Source organism: Mangifera indica, chromosome 9 (genome assembly GCF_011075055.1).
Source record: "Mangifera indica cultivar Alphonso chromosome 9, CATAS_Mindica_2.1, whole genome shotgun sequence".
Classification (NCBI taxonomy): Eukaryota; Viridiplantae; Streptophyta; class Magnoliopsida; order Sapindales; family Anacardiaceae; genus Mangifera; species Mangifera indica.
Window position 1 is genome coordinate 17,879,188 of NC_058145.1, and position 24,886 is coordinate 17,904,073.

Here is a 24,886-nt window from a genome sequence, read left to right on the forward strand (position 1 = left end):
ACCAAATACTCAAACACAAGAATAGTATTTATGTGAAAATTCCAATGATGGAGATAAAAAAGACTACAAGACGAAGAGAAAATAATTTTTGTTCTCTCTGTCTTGGGATCTTTGGGAGCCTCACACTATATTTACTTACAGTTTGCATGTTCTTGAAGTCATACTTGTTTTACTGTAGATAGTTGCTACTATATCTAGAAGTAGTTGAGTTGTATGAGTATATCTACCATACCCACATATCTCTTTGAAAATCTAACTTTCAGATTAGCACTTTTTAAATTCAGATAACCCTTTACAATTTTCGGGTCACTACAATACGAGAACTTGGGCGTGCACAAGTACCCTGTCAAGAAAAATGCTCCAGATTTTTTTTTTTTTTCTGATAAAAGCAAAGATCCATACATCATATTGCTTGTTGTAAACAGGCAATATGCTAAACTCCAATGTGATATGATTCCTCGAATTTGCCACCTCGTTCAGGTTAAATCATGGTTGTTATTTGGATCCGTTATGCCGGTTCAGTTTGCTCAGTCTGTGATGTGGGCATCGATGGAGTTTGTTGCCTCCAATGGCGAGTTTTACTAAGGAATCTGCGCATATTTTGGTAATATTCATGTTGCAACCCGCTTGCGGGGTGTGATTTAAAATTGTTTCCAGGAGAAGTTTACAAGAAATGCTGGTGGAATGTGAATTGAAGTAAGCAGCCAGAAGCAGTTGTTCTTTAATGTGGTTTATCTCATGCATCAGGAAATACTGAGGAGTGGATTCAGCCCGAATACATTCTTTGGCTCAAAATAGCCAAATTTATGTTTATTATTTTAAAGACATTATATATTTTAACAATAATAATAATTATCTAGTCATTAACCTGACAATAATACCGTATATAAATTTAAATAAATTTAAAAACATTATTATAAATTCTAAAAAACTCAAATTTAATTTTTTAAATCAAACGTATCAATGTTTTTCATTGGAAAAAGGCCAAAAGATTTATTCCAATCAAAAGTTTATTTTATTAACAAAGTCTCATAAATTAATTTCTAAAAATCTAAAACCCATTTATCTATCGCTTTGGTTAAAAAATTCCATCTGAGATAAGGGTGAGAAAGATCATCTATGTGTTTATATTAAAAGTTTATTTATATAAATTACTATTATAAATTAGATTTTTATTATTAAAATAATTAATTTTTTAAATGTGTGAGACTAATAATTAATTAATATGAAAAAAAGTGTCATCATTATCATTTAATTAAATTTAAATGATGGTGATATATACATGCTTCTTCTTCTTCCCTAAGCCTCAGATAAATCTGACTATGCATATACAGTTTCTTCTTCTTCTTCCTCTTCTTCCAAGAAAACAGCTTTTGTTATTGTAAACTGATCCATCCCCAATTCTTTCAATCTTTCAATTCTTGAACTGATTGAGAATTTGGAAGAAACCCTTTTCAATCTTGTCTCAGTCTCTCTCAATATTCATTTATCACCAAAGATTCAACAAAAGCCGGTGGACGCTTATATGATTCCATTTATATTTGTATTAAATTTACTTTTAATGGTAATTTTTTGGGTTTTGCAATTGAGTAATTTTACGTATACTTATTTTGAGTATATAAATATGTATATAATTTAAAATCATCTTATCATATAATACACACACTTATTAAGAAAAAAATAAAAAATTTTATCATTAAACTAACAAAAAATAATTAACCAAATAAATGATAAATAGGTAATTAAGTTCATCAAAATTAGTTGTTAATACTTTATCAATTGACTAGACTAGACTTTACGTGGAAATAAATCTTTTGGCTCTGGGAAAATGAGAAAATATAAATTCTGATATGAAATTATGTGGTGCACATTTCATATCAAATGAACTACAATTACAAAAAAATTTCAAATTTTTTTACCTATTTAATAATTAAATATAAAATCCAAATTTCGTTGTTTTGACTGTTGGGTTTGAGCCTCCCCAAATAGAAAATTTTACTATAGAAGTTTGACTTATGTCATTCAAACATTTGCAGGGCCAAATGACTATTTTTCATCCATGATTTAATAAATTTAAATATTTATTTATAAATAATTATAATTAAAATTTTTTAATAAAAAATAAAAATAAAATTATTATTTTATTAATAATATTAAAAAATATATAATTTATTATATTTTCTATTATAAATTTTAAAAACTAATAATTTTATCTCTATTTTAAGTTTTTTAACTTTAAAAAGTAATATTTTTCCCCTTCGAATTTAGGATTTATTTTCTTTCTCTCTTTGTCTACCATATCTGATCGCTAACAACAATGTTTTCAACTAACAAAACTCTAACGAACACATTTTTATATCTTAGACGTGCTTTCTCATCGACAAAGACTAAATAAAGTAATATAGTTTCATAAAATATATATTTTCAAAATAATCATTTAATATCTAACCAAATGCCAAAAGTCACCACCACCAAAAATTCAAACTTACGAATTTGAGATTACTGACATTGAAAGTAATGTGATATTACTATTTAAATTATGTATGATAATATTTTATAATTAATTAAATAAATAATAAAGAGCATTAATGTTAATGTATTGCCATTTGATTAATAATTAAAAATAAAATAAATAATTAACTCATCAATCATATTATGATTATATCATTTAATAAGTGTTTGGTAATACCCAATTTATTAATACATGTGACTCATTTTTGTATTTGGATTTTGTACAAGTAGTATTGTTTCTAATACAAGGATATTCAATAAAGACAAAATCATAATTTTCCCAAGCGACATCGTGTGTAGAAGGGTAATTCTAGTATTTAATATTCAATACAAGGTTAATATTGTCTTAGAAATGGTACTATTGGATCAACAGAGGGGTAAAATTGTCAATTGGGGGATTAACAGTACTTATCAAAGAAATCCATAATGTGGGACTTTTAAAACGGCACCGTATCTTTGAAATTTTGGCGCCATAAAAGCAAAGCTTCTCATTTCAGCCTCTCTCTTTTTACATATATATAAACCCTACCCTCTGCCCTTGTCTTTCAGTAGGCACAACACAATTTGATCACTCAATTTGCAGAAAATGACGGACGGTCACCTCTTCAATAACATCTCTCTGGGCGGCCGTGGCGGCACTGTACGTTCCAATCTTTCTCTCTCTCTTTTTTTTTTTTTTTTTATAGATTTTCATTTTCTTGTGCGATGTTGCAATTTTCTTCCCTGATTTAACTTTATATGTATACACACACACACGAACGGCGCATTTTTTTGTTTTCAAGTTTAGCTCATCGACTCTGTTATTCGAAACCCTAATTATGGGGTCTGTTCTGAGAAATTGAGAAGTATTGGAACTTTAATTGTCCTTTAAGATCTTAATGTGAGGGATATTGAACGGATGGTTAGGAATTTTTCGCTTTTTTATGTGATCAAATTTATTTGTAAATTACGTTAGAAGGGATTTCAATCTCTAATGAAGAAATGATAGTACTTCGATTATTTTTCATTGATCATGATTGTTCTATTCTTTGAAAATGCAGAATCCTGGCCAGCTTAAAATTTACTCAGGGGGGATTGCATGGAAGAAGCAGGGTGGTGGTAAAGCAGTGGAACTTGACAAGGCTGATATTGCGGGGGTTACATGGATGAAAGTCCCCAGGACAAACCAACTTGGTGTTCGAAGCAAAGATGGGTTGTATTATAAATTCATTGGATTTCGTGACCAGGTATGGCAAACTTTTCTGGATTTTGTATGTTAATTAGTTTCTTTTTTCTGGAAGTTGGAACTAGACATGTTCAAAATCTTTCTTAGTGTTACATGTACACTATAAATTTCTGATAAATAATGGAAATGGATATTGTTAATTTGAATTTTCTTATGTGTTATGGAAGAAACTTCTCTTGAACCATGTCTTTTACTAGCATTTGTGACTTTTCCTGGATACTGTACCACTCATTGTGGAGACTAATTCCTTCACTCAAATGACCTTCCAAAGAATTATCCAACTTGTTGATCATTACCTTCTGCTTCTGTTATTGCCTTGTAGGATGTTGCAAGTTCGACCAATTTTTTCCAGAGTAATTTCGGTATAACACCGGAAGAAAAGCAGCTTTCTGTCAGTGGTCGTAATTGGGGAGAAGTTGATTTAAATGGTCAGTGATTGTTGTTTGTTCATCAAGTCATTCAATTTTAATGGTCATTCTTCTTATTTTATGCTTCCTTACATGTGCTTTTTTTATCATATGATATGGTAATATATGAACTTTATGATATTGTCCTAAGTTATTATTTCTTCCTATTTGCATTTTTCATTCGTGTTAATGGGGTTAGTTGACTTTCTTGGTTGTATGCTTTCTTATCTAGTGTGTGCTATCCTGCCTGTCAGTCAGTCAGTTAATTAGTTTTATGGTGTACCCTTTTTTACTATCTGCAGGGAACATGCTGACTTTTATGGTTGGCCAAAAGCAGGCATTTGAAGTATCTCTAGCAGATGTCTCACAAACACAACTTCAGGGAAAAAATGATGTAATCCTGGAGTTCCATGTCGATGATACAACTGGAGCTAATGAGGTCTGTGCAGCAGTTTAACTATATTTGATGCTCATGGTCCTGAAGCTACCTAGAAGGAGCAAAATTCAGGCTTTATTTGTACATATTTACAACTAGCTGCTCATTTGATTAAGATAGCTTCTTCTGGAGAGATGCTACTGTATTTCTGAGTATGTTTTTGTTTATTATTGATGACAGAAAGATTCATTGATGGAGATAAGTTTTTATATCCCTAATTCCAACACACAATTTGTTGGTGATGAGAATCATCCACCAGCTCAAGTGAGTTTGTTTTTTGTTATTTATTATCCTCTCCCTTTTTTCTCAGTTAAAATCTTTTGATTGTTTGCTGATTTGGTCAATAAACTGTATGTTAGGTGTTTCGTGATAAAATTATGTCAATGGCTGATGTTGGAGCCGGAGGTGAAGAAGCTGTTGTTACATTTGAAGGCATTGCAATCCTCACACCAAGGTAGTATAAAACTAAGATTGTGAAAGCAGTGCACTAACATCAATTTGAATAATCCTTTTGAAGTTATATTTATAGTTTCACCTCATAAGGTGGATCTTTTCTAGTTGTTGTTCATTTCATTTTCTTCTGATGAGTATATGATTTATTCAGGGGTCGGTATAGTGTTGAACTTCATCTTTCATTCTTGCGGCTACAAGGACAGGCTAATGACTTTAAGATCCAGTACAGCAGTGTTGTCCGCCTCTTTTTACTTCCAAAGGTATAATTGATTCTATTCTTTTGGCTTGCATGTGTACAAGAGCACTGATGACAGTCATTCATTCATATTTCTTTAATCCTTTGACTTAGACAAATATTGATTTGTTTATATAATCACTGTAGTTGTTCAATAATATATCCACAAAATTGACATGAAGTTATTTTGTGTTTTAACAGTCTAACCAGCCTCATACCTTTGTTGTTGTTACTCTTGATCCACCAATTCGTAAAGGTCAAACATTGTACCCGCATATTGTTTTGCAGGTATTTTTGGTTCATTCAGTTGATTTTTCTAGTTCTTGGCTTGGTTTAAGTGTAATAATTTTGTTTTTCATTCGCACAGTTTGAAACTGATTATGTGGTTCAAAGCGAGTTGTCATTGAGTGAAGATCTTTTGAACTCAAAGTATAAGGACAAACTAGAACCATCATATAAGGTAATTGCTCTTTTTGTTAGTCAATTTCTTGCGTCTGGAGCTACATTTTGGTACTGCTTTGTTATTGCTTTAGATCTATACAAACGTGACTGGGACCTGGGCTTGTAAGTTTGTGTGTGAAGTAAACTGCATATGATTAACATTTTTAAACAAACAGGGACTCATCCATGAGGTATTCACTATGATATTGCGTGGTTTGTCTGGTGCTAAAGTAACTAAACCAGGAAAATTCCGTAGTGCTCAAGATGGCTATGCGGTTAAGTCATCATTGAAAGCTGAAGATGGTGTGTTGTATCCCCTGGAGAAGAGCTTCTTTTTTCTACCCAAACCACCTACCCTTATCCTTCATGAGGAGGTACATCTTGTAATCTCTCAAACAGATGACAATTATGTCTTGCTATCAAATTGATCCTGAACTTTTGTAACTACTTTTCTTGCTAGATTGACTATGTGGAGTTTGAGAGGCATACTGCTGGTGGCTCAAATATGCATTACTTTGATCTTCTTATCAGACTGAAAACTGAGCAAGAACATTTATTTCGCAACATTCAGAGAAATGAATATCATAATCTCTTTGACTTCATCAGGTTACCATGAGTTTCTCAGCTTCTTACATGGATTATCATTGGACTGTCCATATTTTTGATATGGACATTTTTATGCAGTGGGAAGGGCTTGAAAATTATGAACCTCGGAGACATTAAAACTGCAGATGGTGTGGCTTCTGTACTACAGGATGAGGATGATGATGCAGTTGATCCACATCTTGAGAGAATTAAAAATGAAGCTGGTGGTAATGAGAGTGACGAAGAGGTAAACTCTTCAATTGATTACAAGCTTTGGTGATGAATTTATCTCACAATTGTGGTTGGGTTCATAGTTTTTATCAATAGCTGTTTGTCCTGCATCTTTATCAGTAAGTTCTTACATTTTTTCCCCCAATTATAACATACCTTTTTATATTCAATTTAGCCTTTCTATTATATTGGTTAGGATCCTGAATGTGATTGTAAATATTTCCTTCCCCCTTCTCTTTCTTTATTTCTCTTCCTGGTTTTGTTGCTTGAAATAATATGTTTTGATTTCCACACCTCCACGGCAATGTTTATTTGTCACTTGTCTGCAAATCCTATGTAATAGTATGTATTTTTACTACATTTTACTGAAATTATGCAGGATGAAGACTTTGTTCTTGAAAAGGATGATGGAGGGTCGCCAACTGATGATTCTGGGGAGGAGGAATCTGATGCTAGTGAAAGCGAAGGAGAGAAAGAGGCAAGTTGTTGTCTTCATTTACTTCCTTAAATTTATTGTCATGTTTTATTCTCCATCTCACATCAAATGAATCATTTCTTTCAGAAGCCTATCAAAAAGGAACCAAAAAAAGAGCTGTCAACATTGAAGGCATCCACCTCAAAGAAAAAATCCAGAGATGGAGATGAAGACGGCTCAAAGAAGAAAAAGCAGAAAAAGAAGAAGGATCCAAATGCACCAAAGAGGGCTATGTCTGGTTTCATGTTCTTCTCACAAATGGAAAGGGAGGTGGGTTTTGTAATACTACCCTGTAACTCTGTTCTACGGTTTTTACATTCACAGTTAAGTTAAACATGCCAATACAATTTTTGGATACTAGGATGAATTATGTGAACCTAGCAGTCGGTCTATTTTCCCATTAAGCTATTAAATCTATAAATCTATTCAACATTTTTTCGAGTAATGGTTAGTGTTTGACATTGATGCATTTTGAATGAGGATTTTTAATAATTCATTTGCTGATTTTGTTGTGCTGTTACAGAATATAAAGAAAAGTAATCCAGGAATTGCATTTACTGATATCGGAAGAGTTTTGGGAGATAAGTGGAAAAAGATGACAGGTATTTAAGAATTGATTAACGTCGCTAGCAGTTCCATCTTTACAGACTTCCTGCTTATAACACTTTGTCATCTATCTGTGTTACTCATGATGCATATTTCTGTCTGTAGCGGAGGAGAGAGAACCCTATGAAGCCAAAGCTCGAGCTGATAAAAAGCGTTACAAGGATGAAATTGATGGATATATGAAGAAGGATCCAATGAATATTGATTCAGGTAATGACTCCGACAGTGCATAGAAAAGTTTCATGCAGAAAGAAGCACAAAATCATCATCTCAGGACTTGGCGAGCAACTGGGATTTAGGTTTTTAGGTTTTATGGCATCACCAACCGGAAGTCAGACCTATATATATATATATATATATATATATGCATTTATATCACATTTTCCCAATTAAAATCCAATTTTGTTAACGGAAATTTGATAATAAAAAGACAAAAGTTTCATTTTGTTTTTATTGGCCAGCAGTTCGAAATTGCATCTGCCAGTGGAGACATGGGTCACTTTTGATGAGAAAGAGGGGATTGAGGAAGGTGGAAGAGAAAGGAGAAAACCGAAAAAAAAAAAAAATTAAAGAGAGGTTTAATACTAGGGAATTATTATAATTATAAATTCTGTCTTATTTTAAAAGTCAGATTTTGAGCGAATTGTGTTCAGGGGTGAAAAAAATGCTTTGGATCAAACCTTGGATGGGAGAATGTAATTCTTTTCATGGCTTTTCATTATTCTTATCTCTTATATTCCTTTCCACCAATTTGGAACAAATTATAATTTTTTTTTAAAAAAAGAACACATTCCAAGTCAATTAAAGGTGCATTCACGATTGAAATAGATCATTTGGGTTAGAAAAAATAAAATAAAATAAATAAAATATATATTTTTCATCATTATTTCATTTCATTGATCAAAAGTGCAAGACGTTCAAATATTATGAAATATTTCTGGTTGATTCAAATGACTGCAAAAAATTCACATAAATGAAAACTCAACCATAAAGTGAAAGTTTGTATACTTACATTTACACCCCCAAAAATCAAAACACTAATTAATGGGAAGCCTTAGCGGATTATATTATAATCTCCTATTATTTATTAAATTGTTATTCTTAATAAAGTAATCTAACATTTCTGTCCAATGTGGCAATAAAGCGCCCCGGCATATCGAGTGATCAAGTTGGCCATGGTCCCTGGCTGGGCCTTGATCAACTCTTTCTCGGAGAAGTTCAATGGGGCATTTGGGTCCCCAGAAGCGTTAAAATATGCTCCATTCATGAACAAATCATCCTCTGATTTCCATAGCCAGTGCTTCCATTCGTCGTAGGTTGCATAGTTTCTGTTCGTCACCTGTGGAGAAATATTTGGATATGAAATCTTTACCTGTAAAATTCAGTTTGAATTTACATGGTGGGATTTGTATGTGTTTACCGATTTTGCCCTGGGGTCGGGCGGGGCAATAAACCTGTTGCCCTGGCTGATAATGGTGGGATTTTTGCTGCCACCGATGGCATACATTAGCCAATGTGTGTAGTCATTGTTGACCACATGGAAGAACCCCAATCTGCACCTTGGCATTCTCTGAATCAGTCCTTGTCCGAAATGGTTGAAGGCGATTGTCACTTGCATCATTGTATCGGCTGAGTAACTGTCACTTGCTCCCAGCAATATGACCTGCATCAGCATCAGGATCATGAAACTGTGTCAGCATCGGTGGATGATCATTTTCCAGGAGAGAAAAAGGATTTGATTTGTACTGTACATCATTGTGCTTGGTGAAATGGCTATTTGAAATGGTGACAGCAGTGGAGCCCATGATGACATCAATGAGTCCATCCTGGCATTGAGACATGGAAAGATGATCAAGCCAAATGTTACACGAACCAAAGATGGAAATCCCATCTCCATCGCTGGCAGTTCTCTGGCCTAAATGATCTACAGAATCTCTAATGGTGCCGCCGCTGGTGGGGACGATGTGATGAATGTGAAGTCCATGGATGATCACATTCTGGACATACTGGATTGTAATTCCAGATCCAAAAGCAATGTGCACATCAAATCCTCGGGCATCAATGGTCTTGTTGCTTGTCACAATCAATTCCTGAGTCAGCTTGATGTGCATATCTCTGGCAAAAATGATCCACAAGGGTCCATTCTGAATCACAGCGTGCCTCAAAGTCCCCGGTCTTGGTTCCTGGACATCGTCGTCTGCACAATCTGTCACCACATAAAATGGCCCCCCTTCTCCTCCCGTTGTCTTGTAGCCGAATCCTTTCACACATTTGGCTAGTAACTGCCTATTGTCTGCCCAATCTTCACGGCATCTCCAGCATTGATCAATGGGGTTCGTCGCCTCGCATTCACCGCCCTTTCTTCGATGTGACATCCCACTCCTAAACACAGTCCCGAGCTTAAACAAACCCCTCCTCGTACTAGCCTCCTCGTGTGAAGAACTATAATACATACACCAACAAATTTTTTGTTAAGTCAAAAAATTAAAACGAAAGTGAAAGTTACATTTATAGCATGGAATGAATGAATTAGATAATTACTTTTGAAAATGCATGTTTAAGTCATTTAAGACGGATAGAGGATCAGGATGGTATGATTCAACCGTTGCTTTCCTGGCTTCCTCGGCACGACGCCTCCAAACCTCATCATATTCGGCAATGTTGGCCGAAAGGCGGGGGATCAAGGAGGCCAAAGAGATGAGAAACACTAGATTCAACCTAGTTAACTCCATTGCAGCTAACTAAAAACTTTAATGTTTGTGTTGTGATGAAATTTCAGTTTTTTTTTTTTTTTTTCTAAATTTTTTTACCAAAATGGGTAAAAAATCCTGAAAGGTCTGGGAATGAACCTTGTTCCTTCTGTGGTTCAATCCCACCTTGGAATAATTTTGAAGTTGTTTTTTTTTTTTTAATTTTTTTAATTTAAGAGAATGGTATTAGTTTAGGGGTTCAAGGTGTGGTGTGTTTTTATACTTCTTTCCTGAACAAATTGGCTCTAAAATTGACTGCGCAAAATGTGGAGAGCCACCATATTTGCAACTATTCTATTATTAACGAAGGTCAAGGGTGCATATTTTTATACATAAAAAAGTGTACTTACAATTACATTTTGACTTACTTGACCCTTAAAAAATCAGTTCCAAAATAGCTTAAAGGGCACCTGTTGGACAAATATACACAAGTCACATTGATTTGCCCCCGTGATTTGAATTACAGGTTGACACTGACTTGGTCGGATTTATACATATTTTTATTCAAGCTTAAATGGGATGAAACTATTTATATTTAAATTTATAATTCAAATTTATAATTTAAATTTATGACATAAATTTAGTATATTTGTATAAAATAGATCGAGTTTAAATTGATCTAAATATTCAAATATACTAATTGAATCCAAAATAATATTATTTTTAAATTGAATTCAAACTTCAATTTATTAATCTAAAATTAAATTTTTTGAATTCAAACTGTTTTTGAACTAAATTTTATTCAAGTTTAATCTTGATCAACCTAATAAGTTATTCACTTTTTGTGAAATTATTCTAAAAATAATATTATATATAAATAATAATATATTATATATCACAATTTTAAATTATTATTAAATAATATTAATTTATAATAATATATTATTATTTATAAAAAAATTATATATATTATTTATATGATTTTATTTATGTTTTAAATAAGTCAAAAAAATGATTTGAAAAAGATGAGGGTATCGACAAAATGGATCGTGGGATTTGAGGCTGCGAAGCCCAACAACTGAAACTGACCAAATCTGCTGGAACCCAACCCATTAAACACTAAAACCCTAACATTAAACCTCCAAAAAAATGTCACTGCATCAACGGCCAACTCATCGAGACACCGACCGGCTCTTTTAATCCAACGGCTCACATTTTCTTGTGAAACAAAGAGAACAAAAATCGCAGAAAGGTGAAATTAGGGTTTTCCCTTCTTTTTCTGTGGCTTATACATATTAAATCTGCAACATTCTTAGCTTTCTTTGTAGCTTCTCCCTTCTGGGGTTTACTGGGTCCCGTTATTTTGTTCAAAAGCAAGAGAAAAATTCAATCATGAGCAAGGGTCCTGGTCTCTACTCTGATATTGGCAAAAAAGCCAGAGGTCTGTCTGTTGTTAAATTTTAAAAATTTTGCGTTGGATTTTTTGTGGGTAAGTTTATATTCATGGTATTTATATGGGTTTGTGATTGTTTGAATTATAGATCTTCTTTACAAGGATTATCAGAGTGACCAGAAGTTCACTATTACTACCTACTCTCCAACTGGAGTTGTAAGTCTTTTTATTTTCTGGTTTTAAAGGTTTTTTGTTTTTTCGTGTTACTTCTGTGTTGGGTTCATTTATGTTTCTTCACATCATTTGTTACTATGTTTATTGCAGTAACTTAACGATTTATGGCAAATTTTTGGTGCCCAGATAATTCTAATTTTTGGAGTTGTTTCTCTGGCTATAATTTGGGATAGGGTGTTTTTTCTTTTTTGATATTTTTTTGATCGATTTGATGTTTTGGATTGTGTTTGGTTAGTCCATTAACAAATATCTGAGCATTTTATTTCTTTTTTACTATTTGTTGGATTGTGAGCCTCTTGGTTTCTCATTGGATGTCCATAAGATGTCTGTAATTTGGTTTTTTTTTGTATGTTTCTTAGTCATTAAATTGAATTGTTGTTGGAAATGTTATCTGTACAGGATTTATTGACGTTTGGGTTTTCTTATTAAGATAAATTACAATTTTTATGCTGCACTCTGTGCCCTGCTCTAATTTTCACCACTATGCAGGCTATTACTTCTTCAGGAACGAAGAAAGGAGAGCTGTTTCTGGCTGATGTTAATACTCAGCTGAAGAACAAGAATATCACTGCTGATATCAAAGTTGATACAAGCTCCAATGTAAGCTTTTATATGGCTGTTTAGTTTTTCTTGTTATATTTTGTCTTCCTACGTTGTTTTTACTTCTTACCTGTCAAGAACTTTTGTGCTGAAATTTGTGTAATAATCAGCTGTTTACAACAATCACGGTTAATGAACCTGCTCCTGGGCTGAAAACTATATTGAGCTTCAAAGTTCCTGATCAAAGGTCAGGCAAGGTAAGCAATTTAATATCCTGTACTCCAGTATATATTGATATTTGCTTCATATTGTAACTCATAAGTTTTATAATTTCGTTTCATGTACAGTTCATACTTTGATTAATGATCTTATTGTTTAATAATTATGTCACAGATTGAACTCCAGTATTTGCATGACTATGCGGGGATCAGCACAAGCATTGGGTTGACTTCAAACCCCATTGTGAACTTCTCGGGTGTGGTTGGAACTAATGGTCTCGCACTTGGAACTGATGTGTCGTTTGATTCCAAATCTGGGGACTTCACAAAATGCAATGCTGGATTCAGCTTCTGCAATGCAGACCTGATTGCCGCATTGAATCTGTAAGTACTTTCTTGCATTTCTCTCTGCGCCTGTTTTGTTTCTGTGAATCTTATCAAAGGATCATTTGCATTTCTCTCCCTGTCACTGAGCATCTTGCATATTGTGATTTTCGAAATGAGTTTCGGTTGCACATACCAGACATTTATATATGGAGAACTAGTATAATTTACTGACCAACACAATTCAATACCAGTATTAATTATTTAATTTTGTTTAGCTTAAATAAAAGGAATCTTCTTGTTTTTTGATAGCGTTATTTGGTCAATTTGAGACCTAAGTAATGATGGCAACATTCTTGCTTTTTGTTGACAAAAAGCAACTTTGCGTGCCAAAGCCTGATGTTTTGTGTTTGAGGTTAAAGCATTCATATTTGTGTGGTACAGGAACAACAAGGGTGACTCTGTGAGTGCGTCATACTATCACATTGTCAACCCCTTGACAAGCACTGCTGTAGGTGCAGAAGTAACCCATAGCTTCTCAACCAACGAGAATACCATCACTGTTGGAACCCAGCATGCATTGGATCCATTGACCACAGTGAAGGCACGTCTGAACAATACTGGCAAGGTGAGCGCTCTCATCCAGCATGAGTGGCGTCCAAAGTCGCTCTTCACAATTTCTGGTGAGGTAGACACCAAGGCCATTGAGAAGAGTGCCAAGGTTGGTCTTGCCCTGGCTCTTAAACCCTGAGAGAGAACCGTCTGGTACACATTAGTAGCTCAGGGTAATTATTGAGTAATTGTTTTGTGAAGACTGATGTCTTGATGATATTTCCTTCTATCCTAGCAGTTTTGGATTTGTAAAAATAAAATTTAGAACGGTCACAGACCTCTGTCTAAACTTTTTGGAGAGTTCTTGACACTTTACAGCCATCATTTTGCTGTTATTGAGACAGGCTTTGTTCTAATTCATTGTTTTGCCATTATTAGCAATTTCATTTCTTGATGTGTTGCTCTATTCTGACAATGTATTGATGGAAGAATTGTATTGATAACTTCTCAAGGGTATTAATTGTGAAGTGATAATTTATTTGGGGTTACTTGTCAGTATCCAAAATCTTTGGATGTCTTAACCATTTTCAAACCTTGAGGATGGTGTAATGACCCCAAATTTTAATACATAAATGTTTTTTTATGAGAGAGTTTTAATAATATGGACGGATTGACAACTTTTAAAATGTTTGAAGTGTTATTTTAGTTAGTAGCAGTATACGAATAAATAATAAATATAAATTTATATATAAACAACATGTTTAGTATTGTTTTATTTTAATTTAAACTCATGTAATCTTATAATGATATATTATTATTTGTGAATAAATATTTTAATATTATTATTTGAATATAAATATTTTAATACTTACTACTGGAGAATCTTATCTCTCAGTTAAAATATAACTCAATTTCACAATACAATGAAGGATGAACATGGGGAGATGGGACACTTCTTGTCCACAAAATAGCGGCCACATCTTCTCAAACTACTTGTAACAGTCACTACTTTACCATCAATTCCAGGTTCTCCTTTTCATCACAACCCTCATAGTATTAAATTTTTATCTTTTTCAGTTCTATCACAGTTGCTGATGCTTAAAATCTCATAGGAATCGAGGATCTTATATTAATATAAATCTATTATTTCATTCTCTCTTGTGAGACACTTTTAAGATAAAATCTCATTCTCTCATATAATTTCACCATTTCATCTTCCTGAAGAGACTTTTATATGCCCGGATCAGCTATTAATACCACAGAGGGTTTTGTGAAATAGTTGGGGAGTTTAAAAGCTGAAATGGTTTTTTTTTTTTAAACTTAAATAGCCAATTAAGCTACGTTAATGTGACATGCATCTTCTTGTTAGAACCAGGAAACAATATACTGACTTCAAGTCGTGTAACGATGCCACTCTCCTAAAGGAAATTTCGCCCCAATATTTGTGCAAATAGGATACAATGAAGCACATTTGAAAATGGACAGTTATCAAAGTGAGACAGCAAATTCGAAAATGTCTCACACTTCTTTTTACTCTATCAGAAGTCTTGCAGGTACAGTTTTATCTAATACAAATTGATATGTTTCATCATCTTAAGGTGTGCTACAACGTCATCTATCTTTTGTCCCTAAAGGTCTTCTTATTTAGCTTCATTCTCTATTTTCCTATCAGCTGCCAACTCTTCATAGATCTCCAGAACATCTTCAACAATCTCATCTTTCAATTCACATTCATGCACCCTTGCAGGAACAGATATTGCATTTATCTACAAAGGACAACAACTGGAAATCAGAAACTGTCAATTCATGTAATCAAAGATAGTGTAGATGAAGTCTGTAATTTACCCACCGATTCATGGAAGATTGTCGGAATTGGGCATTTTTCTGAAGCTAGTGTAACTTGTGAAGCCAATTGTGGCATAATTCTTCGGATGATACCTGTGACAGCTACTGAATCATCACTAGCGCAATAAAAGCATGGATTTCCCTCGTGTGTGTGAGGTAGCCTTGATTTACTCATGCAGTCATCGTGAAGCTTTCTTAACCTCCAAAACGACTGCAATACAATGAAACAAACAATCACACAGTAAAGAGAAAACACTTGCAATTTATCCTAACTCACCTAAAACAGTGGCCGTCAGATAGTAGATGAACAGTGCAGAATTGTTATCGTAAAAGGACTAGTATCAACTAGTTATGATATTGCAACCTGAACTATAAGAAAATGGTGTATTGCAGGTTCCCTCAAGCTGCCATCAGTCACTTCAGCCGGTAGAAGTCCATACTTGTGTTCAAAAGAATCTGGAAAATTCAACCAGAAAAAAGTTTAAAATACAGAAATTATTAGAGCTATAAACATGACACTGGAGTATAGTCAATGAGAGGAAAAAGAGAAGTTATACCAAGACTTAGGCATACAGCTTCTCCAATATCAGCTTTAAGTTTTTCTTTCTCTTCATACTCATTCTTGAAAACAGTCAATTCACCCAAGTCTTCAGCACTTGCAGAATCTGAAATTTTGAACAAAAAAAAAAGGCAGAGCTATGTTTTCATCAATAATGACATATCAATATTCAGAAAATAAGCAACAAGAAGTACCAAGGTTTAGGCCTTCAACTTTTTCAGCATCAGCTTGAAAGCTTTTTCTCTCTGCAAACTCCTCCTCAATTTTCCTCTGTTTCTCTAACTGTTCCTCAAGGAGTTTTGAGTCATTTAAAACCGACTCCATTAAGTCCTCATCACTTGCAGAAACACCAGTCTCAGAATCTGGATTATCACTGAAAACTCATGGATTGTTGATATAAGATATAGTCAGAAAGCAAACTTCAAGAGGAAAAAAAAAGTTGAAAAGTGTGAATAGATAAAGAGATTTACATTTTTTCAGTATTTTCAGGATGGTGCTGATCAGGCACATCACACTTTGCCCCCTAAAATGTTAACCAAAACATTAGCTTATTTCACAGGAAACTTACTTATAGAACAGTTAAGAGCTTCTATAAATATAAACAAACAAAGCAGGAGCAGCTTTTGAGACCTCAAATTTTTCATTCTGTCTTGACTTTTTCTTCTTGTTTTTCTTCTTATTCTGTTTCTCTTTCTCTTTCACACTACTACTACTATCATCGCCGAAATCCTTCAGCATATCTTCTGCTTTAGAATTAAACTTCAACCTCAAATCCTTGTCGAATGGAACTTGTAGATTTGCCTGGCAATAATAATTTAGTTTCAAGGCATTACATTACAAAAGAAATCAGCCAGAGGATTCAGAAGCAAACCTGCAAGTATGACTTCAACAAAGGCACAATGACTGTGCTATAGTCATGCAAAGCCATCTTCTCAAGTTTCAATTCATGCTGCTTTATGGCACAAATACCCCATAAAATTTTTGCCTCCATGAGGGCCAGCTGCAAAAATGAATACAATCAGACCAAAAACGAACAAATGCAATTGCCTCTTTTTATGAATTCATTATGTAACACACCAAGGAATAATCTCACATTGACGAAACATGGAAGAGATACTAGACATATCATTTGAGATGCTTTGTGTTTAAAACGAACAATGTTTTGATAATAGATCGAACTATTAGAAAATCGATAACATAATCAATATAATTGGCAAACTTACTTTTTTAAGTGAGTCTATTCTCATACTTTGTAGGTCGAATCTTGCGGCACTTTCGCCAGCCTCAATGCTTTCAAGCATTTTCATTTCAGCTTCGTCGGTGAAAGTTTCAAATGCATTCGGATTATCAGTTAAACTAGATCCTTCTGACTGTGCTAGATCCAGCATATCTGTAATAACTTCAAAAATTACATTATTCTCCTTTTTACTAGCAATATCATCATACTGCACAAGTTCCTTTTGCCTCTTCTTCAAGAGTCTGAAATAAGACACTGTTGTACTTTCATTGCCCTCAATATCTTCAAGTTTTATGCTCTCAACCGCTTCAATTGCTTTCAATAGATTTGTATTCTCACGCTTATAAGTAGGATCATCACATAATTTTTCTACCAGCAAATACTCTTTAAGCAGTATCTGAAAGATCTCCTTTGATTTTTGTTTCTGATAATCTTGCAAACCGCTCCAGGCCATTAGAACTACCTGGATTGATGTGCCTTCGTATAGCCATGTCACCAAATCTTGGCTGTCAGGAAGAGTCAGATTATCCGCTCCTTCCAGGAATCTCTCATCCAAGAGGCGGCTTTTTAGTACTTCACTAATTCCAGGCTTCTCATTGACATTAAACACTTGAACAAAACTAAGATTATCGTCGAGAGGACTAACAAACTTAGGTTTTATAAACTTACCGAAAGCATCAGTAAATTCTTGGAGAAATTCACGGACCTTTTTCAGATCTGCAGCTCTCAGAAGGCATATGATCTGAATGGCTTCCAGGTCAAGACGCTGCAAAAAGTAACGTTGATCCTCAAAATTAATTGTTAATTGTTCAACTGTAAATTGCACTGCACAGTTAAGATAACTTGGTGCAAGACAATTGTATCTGTGAAGCAATCGAAACATCCCGCGAATACTCTTAAGAATCTTAACACGCTCAGATAATTCTCTCTCATTATTTTTTCTTCCAGTCGATTCACACAAACTCTCTTTTAAGCTCTCCTCATCAAACAGTTTACCATCACAAGACTCTGAATTCATCTTACTGACAATTTTTTTTACCCAATATTCAGCATTTAAAGGCTTCCACTCACCATTCTCAATAAACTCAATCACCTTTCCAGGAATCTGAAACTGCAATTCCATCGCATCAAGATTCTTCCAATGCGACTTCCTGGAATGCTTCCTATACAACTCCAAATCACCAAACTTCTCGTTACAACCACAACATTCCCAGCCCTTCCAAGTTTTATGTTTTTTAGCAAAATCTATAGCTTCCCTGCCTGCCAAATGAAAATTTATTGACTTCCAATGTCTTTCAAGCTCTTTGATACTCACTTCACAGAAATCCCTTTTCCCCTCAGGTCTGAATTCATTCCACAATGATTTATATTCCTCTTTCTTAACAGCATTAACCTCGTAGTACTTCTCCATACCATAATGACTTTTTATCTTCTTGAAGACATGATAGCTCTTAATTTCTGTTTCAAACTCCTCCTTGATCTCATGTAATGTATCACCTGCCTTATCTGCATTTTCTTTATTAGCATTTTCAGCTTGCTTATGCTCTTCCTCACAAAGCTTTAAATACTGCTCAATCATTTTCCGCTCAAACTCAATTCTTGATTCTTTAGTCGAATTGGCCATTTCATTCACTTGAAGAAACATATCCACTCCCGGGTCAGTTAAATTCTCAATCTTTAAGCTCAAAGCACTCTTGCATTCTTCAATCACTTTGCCCCAATCACCATCATCGATCAAAGTCTTGAGATAGAGAATAGCAATTTTACACGAAGCAAAATGGATAGAATTGGGCAGTAACTTCAAGGCCAACTCAACCAATTCATTGGCCTCTTTTAGGCATGCAATCATTTGCTTTGAAGCATTGGCTGTTGTTTTAGCAAGAAACTGGAGAACTACAGCTTTAAGGTACAGAAGGTGTGGCGAGTTCTTGTGAAGGGAAATCAAGTTCCTGAGCGTCAGTGAGGCTTTGGGGTAGTTTCCAGCTTTTATTTCATCTTGCACCTTTGAGCCTTCTGCAAAGATCACAGGGTCTAGTGATTCAGGCGGTGGGTGTTGTGGTGGTTTAGAGGTGGAGGTGGTGGTGGTGGACGGTGGTGGCATGAGACTGGAAGAAGAGGTGGTGGACGGTGGTGGCTTCAGACCAGAAGAAGAGGAACGTTGTTTTTTCTTGCCCATTCTTGGAGAGAAATCAGAAATTGCAATGAGTTTGTAATTTTTCTGGCCGGTTTTCTTGTGAAGGAGAAAAATAAAGGATTGAAATGAGCGGGAAATAGAATGGAAGGAGGGCAATATAGGACATTCGGTGTGTAAAATTCAACTAACAAAAACAGAAACTTGAACTGGAGGACTGATTCATAATATTCAAAAAGTAAATATTACAACCATCATTCATGAGTATAATAATATTTTGTTACAATAATACTTTGTATACTAACTAATATATACAAACCAACGTATCATTTTGAATTATATATAAAAACACACTAAATCACATCATGATATGACAATTTACTTGTAACCCTTGTCCAGATTCATTTCTTTATGAAGATTCTACCATATTAACATGAAGTTTCAGCCTACTTCCCCAGTAGCTTTTCAGTCTCGAGTCTTCAAATCTCATAGACTTCCAATGGAAGTAATGATACAATAAATTAGACCAGCCTCCTTAAGCAAGGAGAATTTTTTTTTGTTTGAGTTAATACAAGGTACTGTAAATGGTAAACAGAAAAAATACAGGCCATTTGTAAGATATGCAGCACCACTGTGATTATCTATGGATGAGCAGAATCAAAATCTTTCAAGCTATCATTTTTTACCATTTGGTTTTGGTGATGGGTGGGAATGATGATACGGAGACGCAAGACCATTTGGATTGGATAGACTTCTCATTGGTGGTTGTCCGTTCCTTGTGATGAATCCTACCTGTGTTCTAATGCCGTTATTAGAATTCCGGATGGACCTGTTATGATCTGCTGGCAGAGATTGGAGGTAAGAGGAAGAGCTGGCCATGTCCTTGAGATTGGGTAATGGTTTCAATGCTTCCACAACTTCACTCATCCGGGGTCTGCTTTTGGGGTCACGACTCAAGCACTGGGCAGCCAGCTGGGCAGCTTTCTGAGAACCTTTGATTGAAAAGTGACCTTCAAGGCGAGGGTCTAATAATTGGTAGAACCTCCTCTTGTCTCCAAAATGTGGCCTTGCCCATTCCACCAGATTGTGTTCCCCGTTTGGTCTGTTTTTATCCATGGATCTTCTGCCAGTCAGCATTTCCAGTAAAACCACTCCAAAGCTATAGACATCACTCTTTGATGTCAAATGTCCTTCATCCATGATCACCAAATAATGATTAAAGTTCATTTAAAAAATCCATAGAAAAAAAAATATTCATCACTCACCTGTCATCACATATTCTGGAGCAGCATAACCGTAGGTTCCCATTACTCGAGTGGATACATGAGTTTTACCTTCCTCAGGAGCATCTTTGGCAAGTCCAAAATCAGAGAGTTTGGCATTGTAATCCTAAAATGTCAACTGTTTTAGAAATAAAAAAATAGGTAACCAGATGAATTTCAATTGTGAATATTTGACATACTGCATCTAATAAAATGTTCGATGTTTTAAAATCACGATATATCACAGGTTTTTCAGCTTCTTCGTGAAGAAAGGCAAGGCCCTTTGCAGCACCTAATGCAATCTTCATTCTGATAGACCAAGGAAGAGGCAAGGACCCTTCTGCATATACCACGTTAGTCACCAGATAACATTAAATATCAATCATGAGCAAGAATTACGATACTATATAAACAACTTCATTTTGTCAATATATATTCTTATAGTGTCTGGAAAAAAAAGGAAAGAATTCTTCCATCCCGTGGAAGTAAAATGCCTCCATCAGACAGAGTGGTAAGCACAATGAAAATTAAGAATATCTCAAACTGTATTCACCACCATCATGAACAAGACTAATTATAACACTTCCAAGCAAATCCCACATGAACATGAGAAAGATGACGTGTATGTATGTGTATTCCCACATTACTTTGGGATGATAAGACAAAACTAGTTTAATAATCTTTGAGTTCTTAGACTATTAAAATGTATTTTGAGTTGTAAAATCAAAAAACAAAGGCAACAAAAATTAAATACCAAAGTCTCTATGCTTTGAAGTAGTATTTTTTTCCAGACACATGTCAACATAGAAGATACCAGGATCTAATTGCCGTGCAATTTAAAGAGGTGAAAATGAAAATAAAAGATCCACCATCAACATTCTTGCCACAATATTGGATGAACCTTGTAACACTCTAGATCTTTTCTACAAACTAAGAAAAGATAGGCTGGGTAGAAACCATAATCTCACAAATTGAGAAAACTGGATATTCAGCTAGGAGAAATTAGCTACATTAAAAATTAAACCATTCAATCGATACAATTCTGTGATTAGATGATCAGCCACATACTTCTAAAGAGGTGGTTCTCCAAACTCCCTCTAGGCATGAACTCGTATACCAGTAACCTTTGATCGTCTTCGATGCAATAACCAACCAATTTAACCAAATTTGGATTGAGGAGGTTGCCCAGGAAATTAACTTCAGCCTGTTATATCCAGAGAAAACAAAAGGTTCTCGATGAGTAATGAAAACAAAAGAACCAGAAGTGTGATTCCTAAGATTAATAAAAAGATGTGGAGGAATAAAATTAAAGGAAGCTCATACTAGCCATTCTTTATGACCCTGAAGTCCATCATGATTTAGGGTTTTAACTGCAACGGTAAGCCCAGTTCCAGGTTTTACAGGAGCAGTCCCATTTTCCTCAACCCAACCTTTGAAGACACAACCAAACCCACCTTCACCTAGAAGACTCTCTGGTCTGAAATTCCTAGTTGCTAACCTAAGATTGTTAAATGTGAACTTCCGAAGCTGAGAAGCAATCTTCAGCTCCTCACTGAATTTCGGAGTGGATGAAGTACTTTCTGCATTACTTGTGGTTGTAGACGACACAGGAACAACTGGTAGGTTTCTTCTTTTCTCATTTGGAGATTTATTAGCTGCTGATCAATACAATCACCACTTCAATAAAAAACACACATATATACCATAAAAGAATTAAAATAACATCACAATGCTCAACTTCATTGACTATCATTGTACCTTTTTGTTAATGCATTTATTGTAAACCCCCACCAAAAAGGCCAAGCATATTGCTCCTATTATCTAGGAATCAATAGACAAACTGATTGCTATCAAGTAGCCATATACAAAACTTAGCATGTGATAAATAAAAAGAAATCCACAGACATGCTGCAATAGTAAATGATCACAACATATTATCTTGGCTTAACCAATCAAACAACACATACACCATATGAAGATCATAATTGTAACATCATGGTTAATATCCTAACCCACAATTAAGATATTGTCTGTTTTAGACACACAGTCCATGTGTTTTGATAGCTTAGGAGATCACAAACTATCTAAACAATGTTTTCTTAACATCCTAAGCAATGTAAGATGGCCGTAATACACAGCACCTCTCTTGTGCTTGGTTGATGTTGCCTAGGGGTGTTGCAAAAATCAAAATCAATAAGTGAAGATATATCAGAAAGACTCAATTTCTTTCCAAAAACAGAAACCAAAAGATTTCTATTAACATGTGTTCCACTTTGAACAGGCTATGTCATTTCAACCGATGATGCTGATATAAAAGGAAAAATTAGATTCAGAAGAAAACCAGCACTTATCATATAATTTTGACAAAAAAAATCAAGTTCATTGCTTTACAACTGTTATAAAAATCACTGATCTGCATAAATTCTATCCCAAAAATCCCAGTAACTTACTACACATCTTTACTTGTTCATGAACCCAAAAAGATAAAGTAATATCTTCACACTCAAACTTCAAAGTTTTTAGCAACAACACTTACCATAGTTGACACTAGTACCACTCATGGAACTATCAACTTCTGACCTTGAAGGCATGCAACTCTCTAGAATCCTGAACCTAATCCAACACCCAACTTCATCTTCTTTTTCAGCTCCATCTTTGATCTTCTTTTTCACCTTTCTTAATTTATTATTATTACTACTACTATGCACTTCCCAGTTCTTAACCTTTACAGTCTGACTCAAACCCATCACCACAAAAACTCAAAGGCTCAACTTCTCATAACTCATAATAGCAAACAACTTTAGCAAAATAACAACAAAAAACCCGTCTCAAAACACTTAAAACAATCAACAATAAGTAAAAGAAACAACACCCATCTTCACAACAAAGAAACTATTGATCAGCCTCTAAAAACTCACAAAAGCAAAAAACTTCAGATAAAACAAAAAAATCCCATCTCAAAAACACATTAAAGAATTGATAATAAGTGCAACGTAATGACACCCAAGTAGGAAAATTTAGTCAAAGGCTAAGAGAGAAAGGGGGTGCCTGAGAAAGAGGGAAAGTGTCAGGACGGGCAGAAGGGGCAGGTTGAAACAGATAGAAAGGTAGGTTGGGCAAGAGAAAGAGAAAGAGATTTTGTTTGTTGGTCATAACAGTAACTTTGGCATATTCCAGACAAGAAAATCCACATCTGCTCTAAAATCATTTAAGTGCAAAAGTGGATACATCACCAACAGACAGGAAAGCTACAGAACTCAACTGTCTCAGATGCAATATCTGACTTTACATTACCGGTTATTACTTAGTAAGATCCATATTTTTTCTTCCAAAATCAGAGATTTACAGGATTTATTCTTTTATATTTTTCAGCAAAGTATTCTTGAAGTGGATTTTAAGGTTTCTTCTTGTCCCACTGTGATTAAATATATTTAATAGGGCCAAAATTAGCTTCAAAACATATTGAAAGAATTCATCCTTTTCACACATATATAATATATATAATCCACAAATCTACTTATCTCGGTTCAAATTTAAAAAATCTAATTCAAACTTTTTTAAACTAACGATGAATTGGATTGAAGTTATCTTCCCTCAGATTTGACTCATCTGAACATAACATCAAAGGAGGTTAGCTTAGCTTTAATCCACTCCTAATCATGAGGTCAATATTATAAATATATGGCAAATGAAATTTGTTTGTATTATAGTTCTGGGTGGAGTTATGTTACACCTGCAAAGTGTAAAGTTGTGGATGAACCAATGAGAATGTGACTTGTAAGCTTCTATTCACCTAATATAAAAAATATATATTAAGGAGATCGTTGCTAAATGGACTAGTGAAGTGAAGTGGTGCCATTTTCTTAAGTAGTGGGCACTTCATTCATTCAATTAGCAGCTTCGGCTTCTCTTTGTTCACATTCAGTTGCCTAATTTCTTACAAATTCAGTTAAGATTAATTGATTCAAATCACAACAAGAGGTTAAAATGCTCCTATTAAAATGGGAGTCTGAGAGCATGGTTTGTTGGATTAATCTTCTCAAGATTTACCATAGTGGGATCCACTGAATGGGGTTGGTTTTTGTAAAAATTAAATTAAACTGTGCAAGTTTATAAAGATGCAAGCATAAAAACAAGTTGAGCTTAGTCAACAACGACGGGAGAACATTGTCACGAAGTTAAATGTGTTTCATTTATTTGTCACCTATAACAAATTGTTAACATTTTCTTGGTTAAATTATACTTTGTTTCAATTGCTTTGGAGCTTTTAAGTTGTTTAATTTGTTTTTATTTTTT

General features: G+C 34.4%; 6 protein-coding genes and 1 long non-coding RNA gene across 13 annotated transcripts; 3 read left to right on the forward strand and 4 right to left on the reverse strand.

Annotated features, from left to right (window-relative positions):
- The first annotated feature begins 2,995 nt into the window (after positions 1-2,995).
- Positions 2,996-8,058, forward strand: LOC123224783 (FACT complex subunit SSRP1). Of its 2 annotated transcripts, none has more exons than XM_044648497.1 (16): positions 2,996-3,151; positions 3,552-3,737; positions 4,059-4,164; positions 4,446-4,582; positions 4,760-4,843; positions 4,939-5,033; positions 5,184-5,292; positions 5,469-5,555; positions 5,635-5,727; positions 5,885-6,082; positions 6,169-6,314; positions 6,393-6,540; positions 6,904-7,002; positions 7,087-7,269; positions 7,523-7,601; positions 7,711-8,058. In XM_044648497.1, exons 1-16 carry the CDS (start codon positions 3,098-3,100, stop codon positions 7,836-7,838), a joined length of 1,932 nt encoding a protein of 643 aa, XP_044504432.1. In that variant the 5' UTR covers positions 2,996-3,097; the 3' UTR covers positions 7,839-8,058. The 2 variants fall into 2 exon arrangements, with proteins under 2 accessions (XP_044504432.1, XP_044504433.1); XM_044648498.1 differs by lacking the exon at positions 2,996-3,151 and adding an exon at positions 3,258-3,412.
- Positions 8,059-8,557: 499 nt separating this feature from the next.
- Positions 8,558-10,496, reverse strand: LOC123224772 (probable pectate lyase 19). The gene is made up of 4 exons (XM_044648484.1): positions 10,147-10,496; positions 9,357-10,047; positions 9,026-9,268; positions 8,558-8,944 (listed from the first exon to the last, which is right to left on the reverse strand). The coding sequence occupies exons 1-4, from the start codon at positions 10,335-10,337 to the stop codon at positions 8,720-8,722; spliced, it is 1,350 nt and encodes a 449-aa protein (XP_044504419.1). The 5' UTR covers positions 10,338-10,496; the 3' UTR covers positions 8,558-8,719.
- Positions 10,497-11,554: 1,058 nt separating this feature from the next.
- Positions 11,555-13,997, forward strand: LOC123224773 (mitochondrial outer membrane protein porin of 34 kDa-like). Its single transcript, XM_044648485.1, has 6 exons — positions 11,555-11,736; positions 11,837-11,904; positions 12,412-12,522; positions 12,633-12,719; positions 12,856-13,064; positions 13,449-13,997. The coding sequence occupies exons 1-6, from the start codon at positions 11,688-11,690 to the stop codon at positions 13,753-13,755; spliced, it is 831 nt and encodes a 276-aa protein (XP_044504420.1). The 5' UTR covers positions 11,555-11,687; the 3' UTR covers positions 13,756-13,997.
- A 419-nt stretch (positions 13,998-14,416) lies between these two features.
- Positions 14,417-15,567, forward strand: LOC123224776. 3 transcript variants are annotated; one of them, XR_006504056.1, is made up of 3 exons: positions 14,417-14,582; positions 14,926-15,109; positions 15,229-15,567. It is a non-coding gene; the product is annotated as an uncharacterized LOC123224776 (long non-coding RNA). The 3 variants fall into 3 exon arrangements; XR_006504055.1 differs by having other exon boundaries at positions 15,304-15,567; XR_006504054.1 differs by having other exon boundaries at positions 14,926-15,567.
- LOC123224775 lies at positions 15,063-16,319 on the reverse strand. Its single transcript, XM_044648488.1, has 4 exons — positions 16,155-16,319; positions 15,959-16,066; positions 15,406-15,857; positions 15,063-15,322 (listed from the first exon to the last, which is right to left on the reverse strand). The coding sequence occupies exons 1-3, from the start codon at positions 16,282-16,284 to the stop codon at positions 15,751-15,753; spliced, it is 345 nt and encodes a 114-aa protein (XP_044504423.1). The 5' UTR covers positions 16,285-16,319; the 3' UTR covers positions 15,063-15,322; positions 15,406-15,750.
- Positions 16,320-17,141: 822 nt separating this feature from the next.
- LOC123226372 lies at positions 17,142-19,373 on the reverse strand. Its single transcript, XM_044650871.1, has one exon. It carries the CDS (start codon positions 19,371-19,373, stop codon positions 17,142-17,144), a length of 2,232 nt encoding a protein of 743 aa, XP_044506806.1.
- Positions 19,374-19,705: 332 nt separating this feature from the next.
- Positions 19,706-23,791, reverse strand: LOC123224771 (serine/threonine-protein kinase PBL34-like). Of its 4 annotated transcripts, none has more exons than XM_044648483.1 (6): positions 23,127-23,791; positions 21,914-22,245; positions 21,659-21,794; positions 20,791-20,927; positions 20,594-20,717; positions 19,706-20,518 (listed from the first exon to the last, which is right to left on the reverse strand). In XM_044648483.1, the coding sequence occupies exons 1-6, from the start codon at positions 23,335-23,337 to the stop codon at positions 20,004-20,006; spliced, it is 1,455 nt and encodes a 484-aa protein (XP_044504418.1). In that variant the 5' UTR covers positions 23,338-23,791; the 3' UTR covers positions 19,706-20,003. The 4 variants fall into 4 exon arrangements, with proteins under 4 accessions (XP_044504418.1, XP_044504417.1, XP_044504416.1 ...); XM_044648482.1 differs by having other exon boundaries at positions 21,914-22,248; positions 23,127-23,788; XM_044648481.1 differs by having other exon boundaries at positions 20,791-20,930; positions 23,127-23,784.
- Between the last annotated feature and the right edge of the window lie 1,095 nt (positions 23,792-24,886).

What these genes read in the sequence shown, in the direction of transcription:
- LOC123224783 (XM_044648497.1), top strand. Translation starts at nt 3,098, where the DNA reads ATGACGGACGGTCACCTCTTCAATAACATCTCTCTGGGCGGCCGTGGC. An exon ending in AAAGCGAAGGAGAGAAAGAG is followed by an intron (nt 7,003 to 7,086) that starts GCAAGTTGTTGT and finishes CATTTCTTTCAG; the next exon opens with AAGCCTATCAAAAAGGAACC. An exon ending in TAAGTGGAAAAAGATGACAG is followed by an intron (nt 7,602 to 7,710) that starts GTATTTAAGAAT and finishes TTCTGTCTGTAG; the next exon opens with CGGAGGAGAGAGAACCCTAT.
- LOC123224772 (XM_044648484.1), bottom strand. Translation starts at nt 10,337, where the DNA reads ATGGAGTTAACTAGGTTGAATCTAGTGTTTCTCATCTCTTTGGCCTCC. An exon ending in TTAAACATGCATTTTCAAAA is followed by an intron (nt 10,048 to 10,146) that starts GTAATTATCTAA and finishes TATGTATTATAG; the next exon opens with TTCTTCACACGAGGAGGCTA. An exon ending in ATTTCACCAAGCACAATGAT is followed by an intron (nt 9,269 to 9,356) that starts GTACAGTACAAA and finishes ATGCTGATGCAG; the next exon opens with GTCATATTGCTGGGAGCAAG.
- LOC123224773 (XM_044648485.1), top strand. Translation starts at nt 11,688, where the DNA reads ATGAGCAAGGGTCCTGGTCTCTACTCTGATATTGGCAAAAAAGCCAGA. An exon ending in CCTACTCTCCAACTGGAGTT is followed by an intron (nt 11,905 to 12,411) that starts GTAAGTCTTTTT and finishes ACCACTATGCAG; the next exon opens with GCTATTACTTCTTCAGGAAC. An exon ending in AAGTTGATACAAGCTCCAAT is followed by an intron (nt 12,523 to 12,632) that starts GTAAGCTTTTAT and finishes TGTAATAATCAG; the next exon opens with CTGTTTACAACAATCACGGT.
- LOC123224775 (XM_044648488.1), bottom strand. Translation starts at nt 16,284, where the DNA reads ATGGAGTCGGTTTTAAATGACTCAAAACTCCTTGAGGAACAGTTAGAG. An exon ending in AGTTGAAGGCCTAAACCTTG is followed by an intron (nt 16,067 to 16,154) that starts GTACTTCTTGTT and finishes TCAAAATTTCAG; the next exon opens with ATTCTGCAAGTGCTGAAGAC. An exon ending in AGCTGTATGCCTAAGTCTTG is followed by an intron (nt 15,858 to 15,958) that starts GTATAACTTCTC and finishes TGAATTTTCCAG; the next exon opens with ATTCTTTTGAACACAAGTAT.
- LOC123226372 (XM_044650871.1), bottom strand. Translation starts at nt 19,373, where the DNA reads ATGGGCAAGAAAAAACAACGTTCCTCTTCTTCTGGTCTGAAGCCACCA.
- LOC123224771 (XM_044648480.1), bottom strand. Translation starts at nt 23,337, where the DNA reads ATGGGTTTGAGTCAGACTGTAAAGGTTAAGAACTGGGAAGTGCATAGT. An exon ending in GGAGAACCACCTCTTTAGAA is followed by an intron (nt 20,931 to 21,658) that starts GTATGTGGCTGA and finishes TGGTATATGCAG; the next exon opens with AAGGGTCCTTGCCTCTTCCT. An exon ending in CGAACATTTTATTAGATGCA is followed by an intron (nt 20,718 to 20,790) that starts GTATGTCAAATA and finishes TTGACATTTTAG; the next exon opens with GATTACAATGCCAAACTCTC.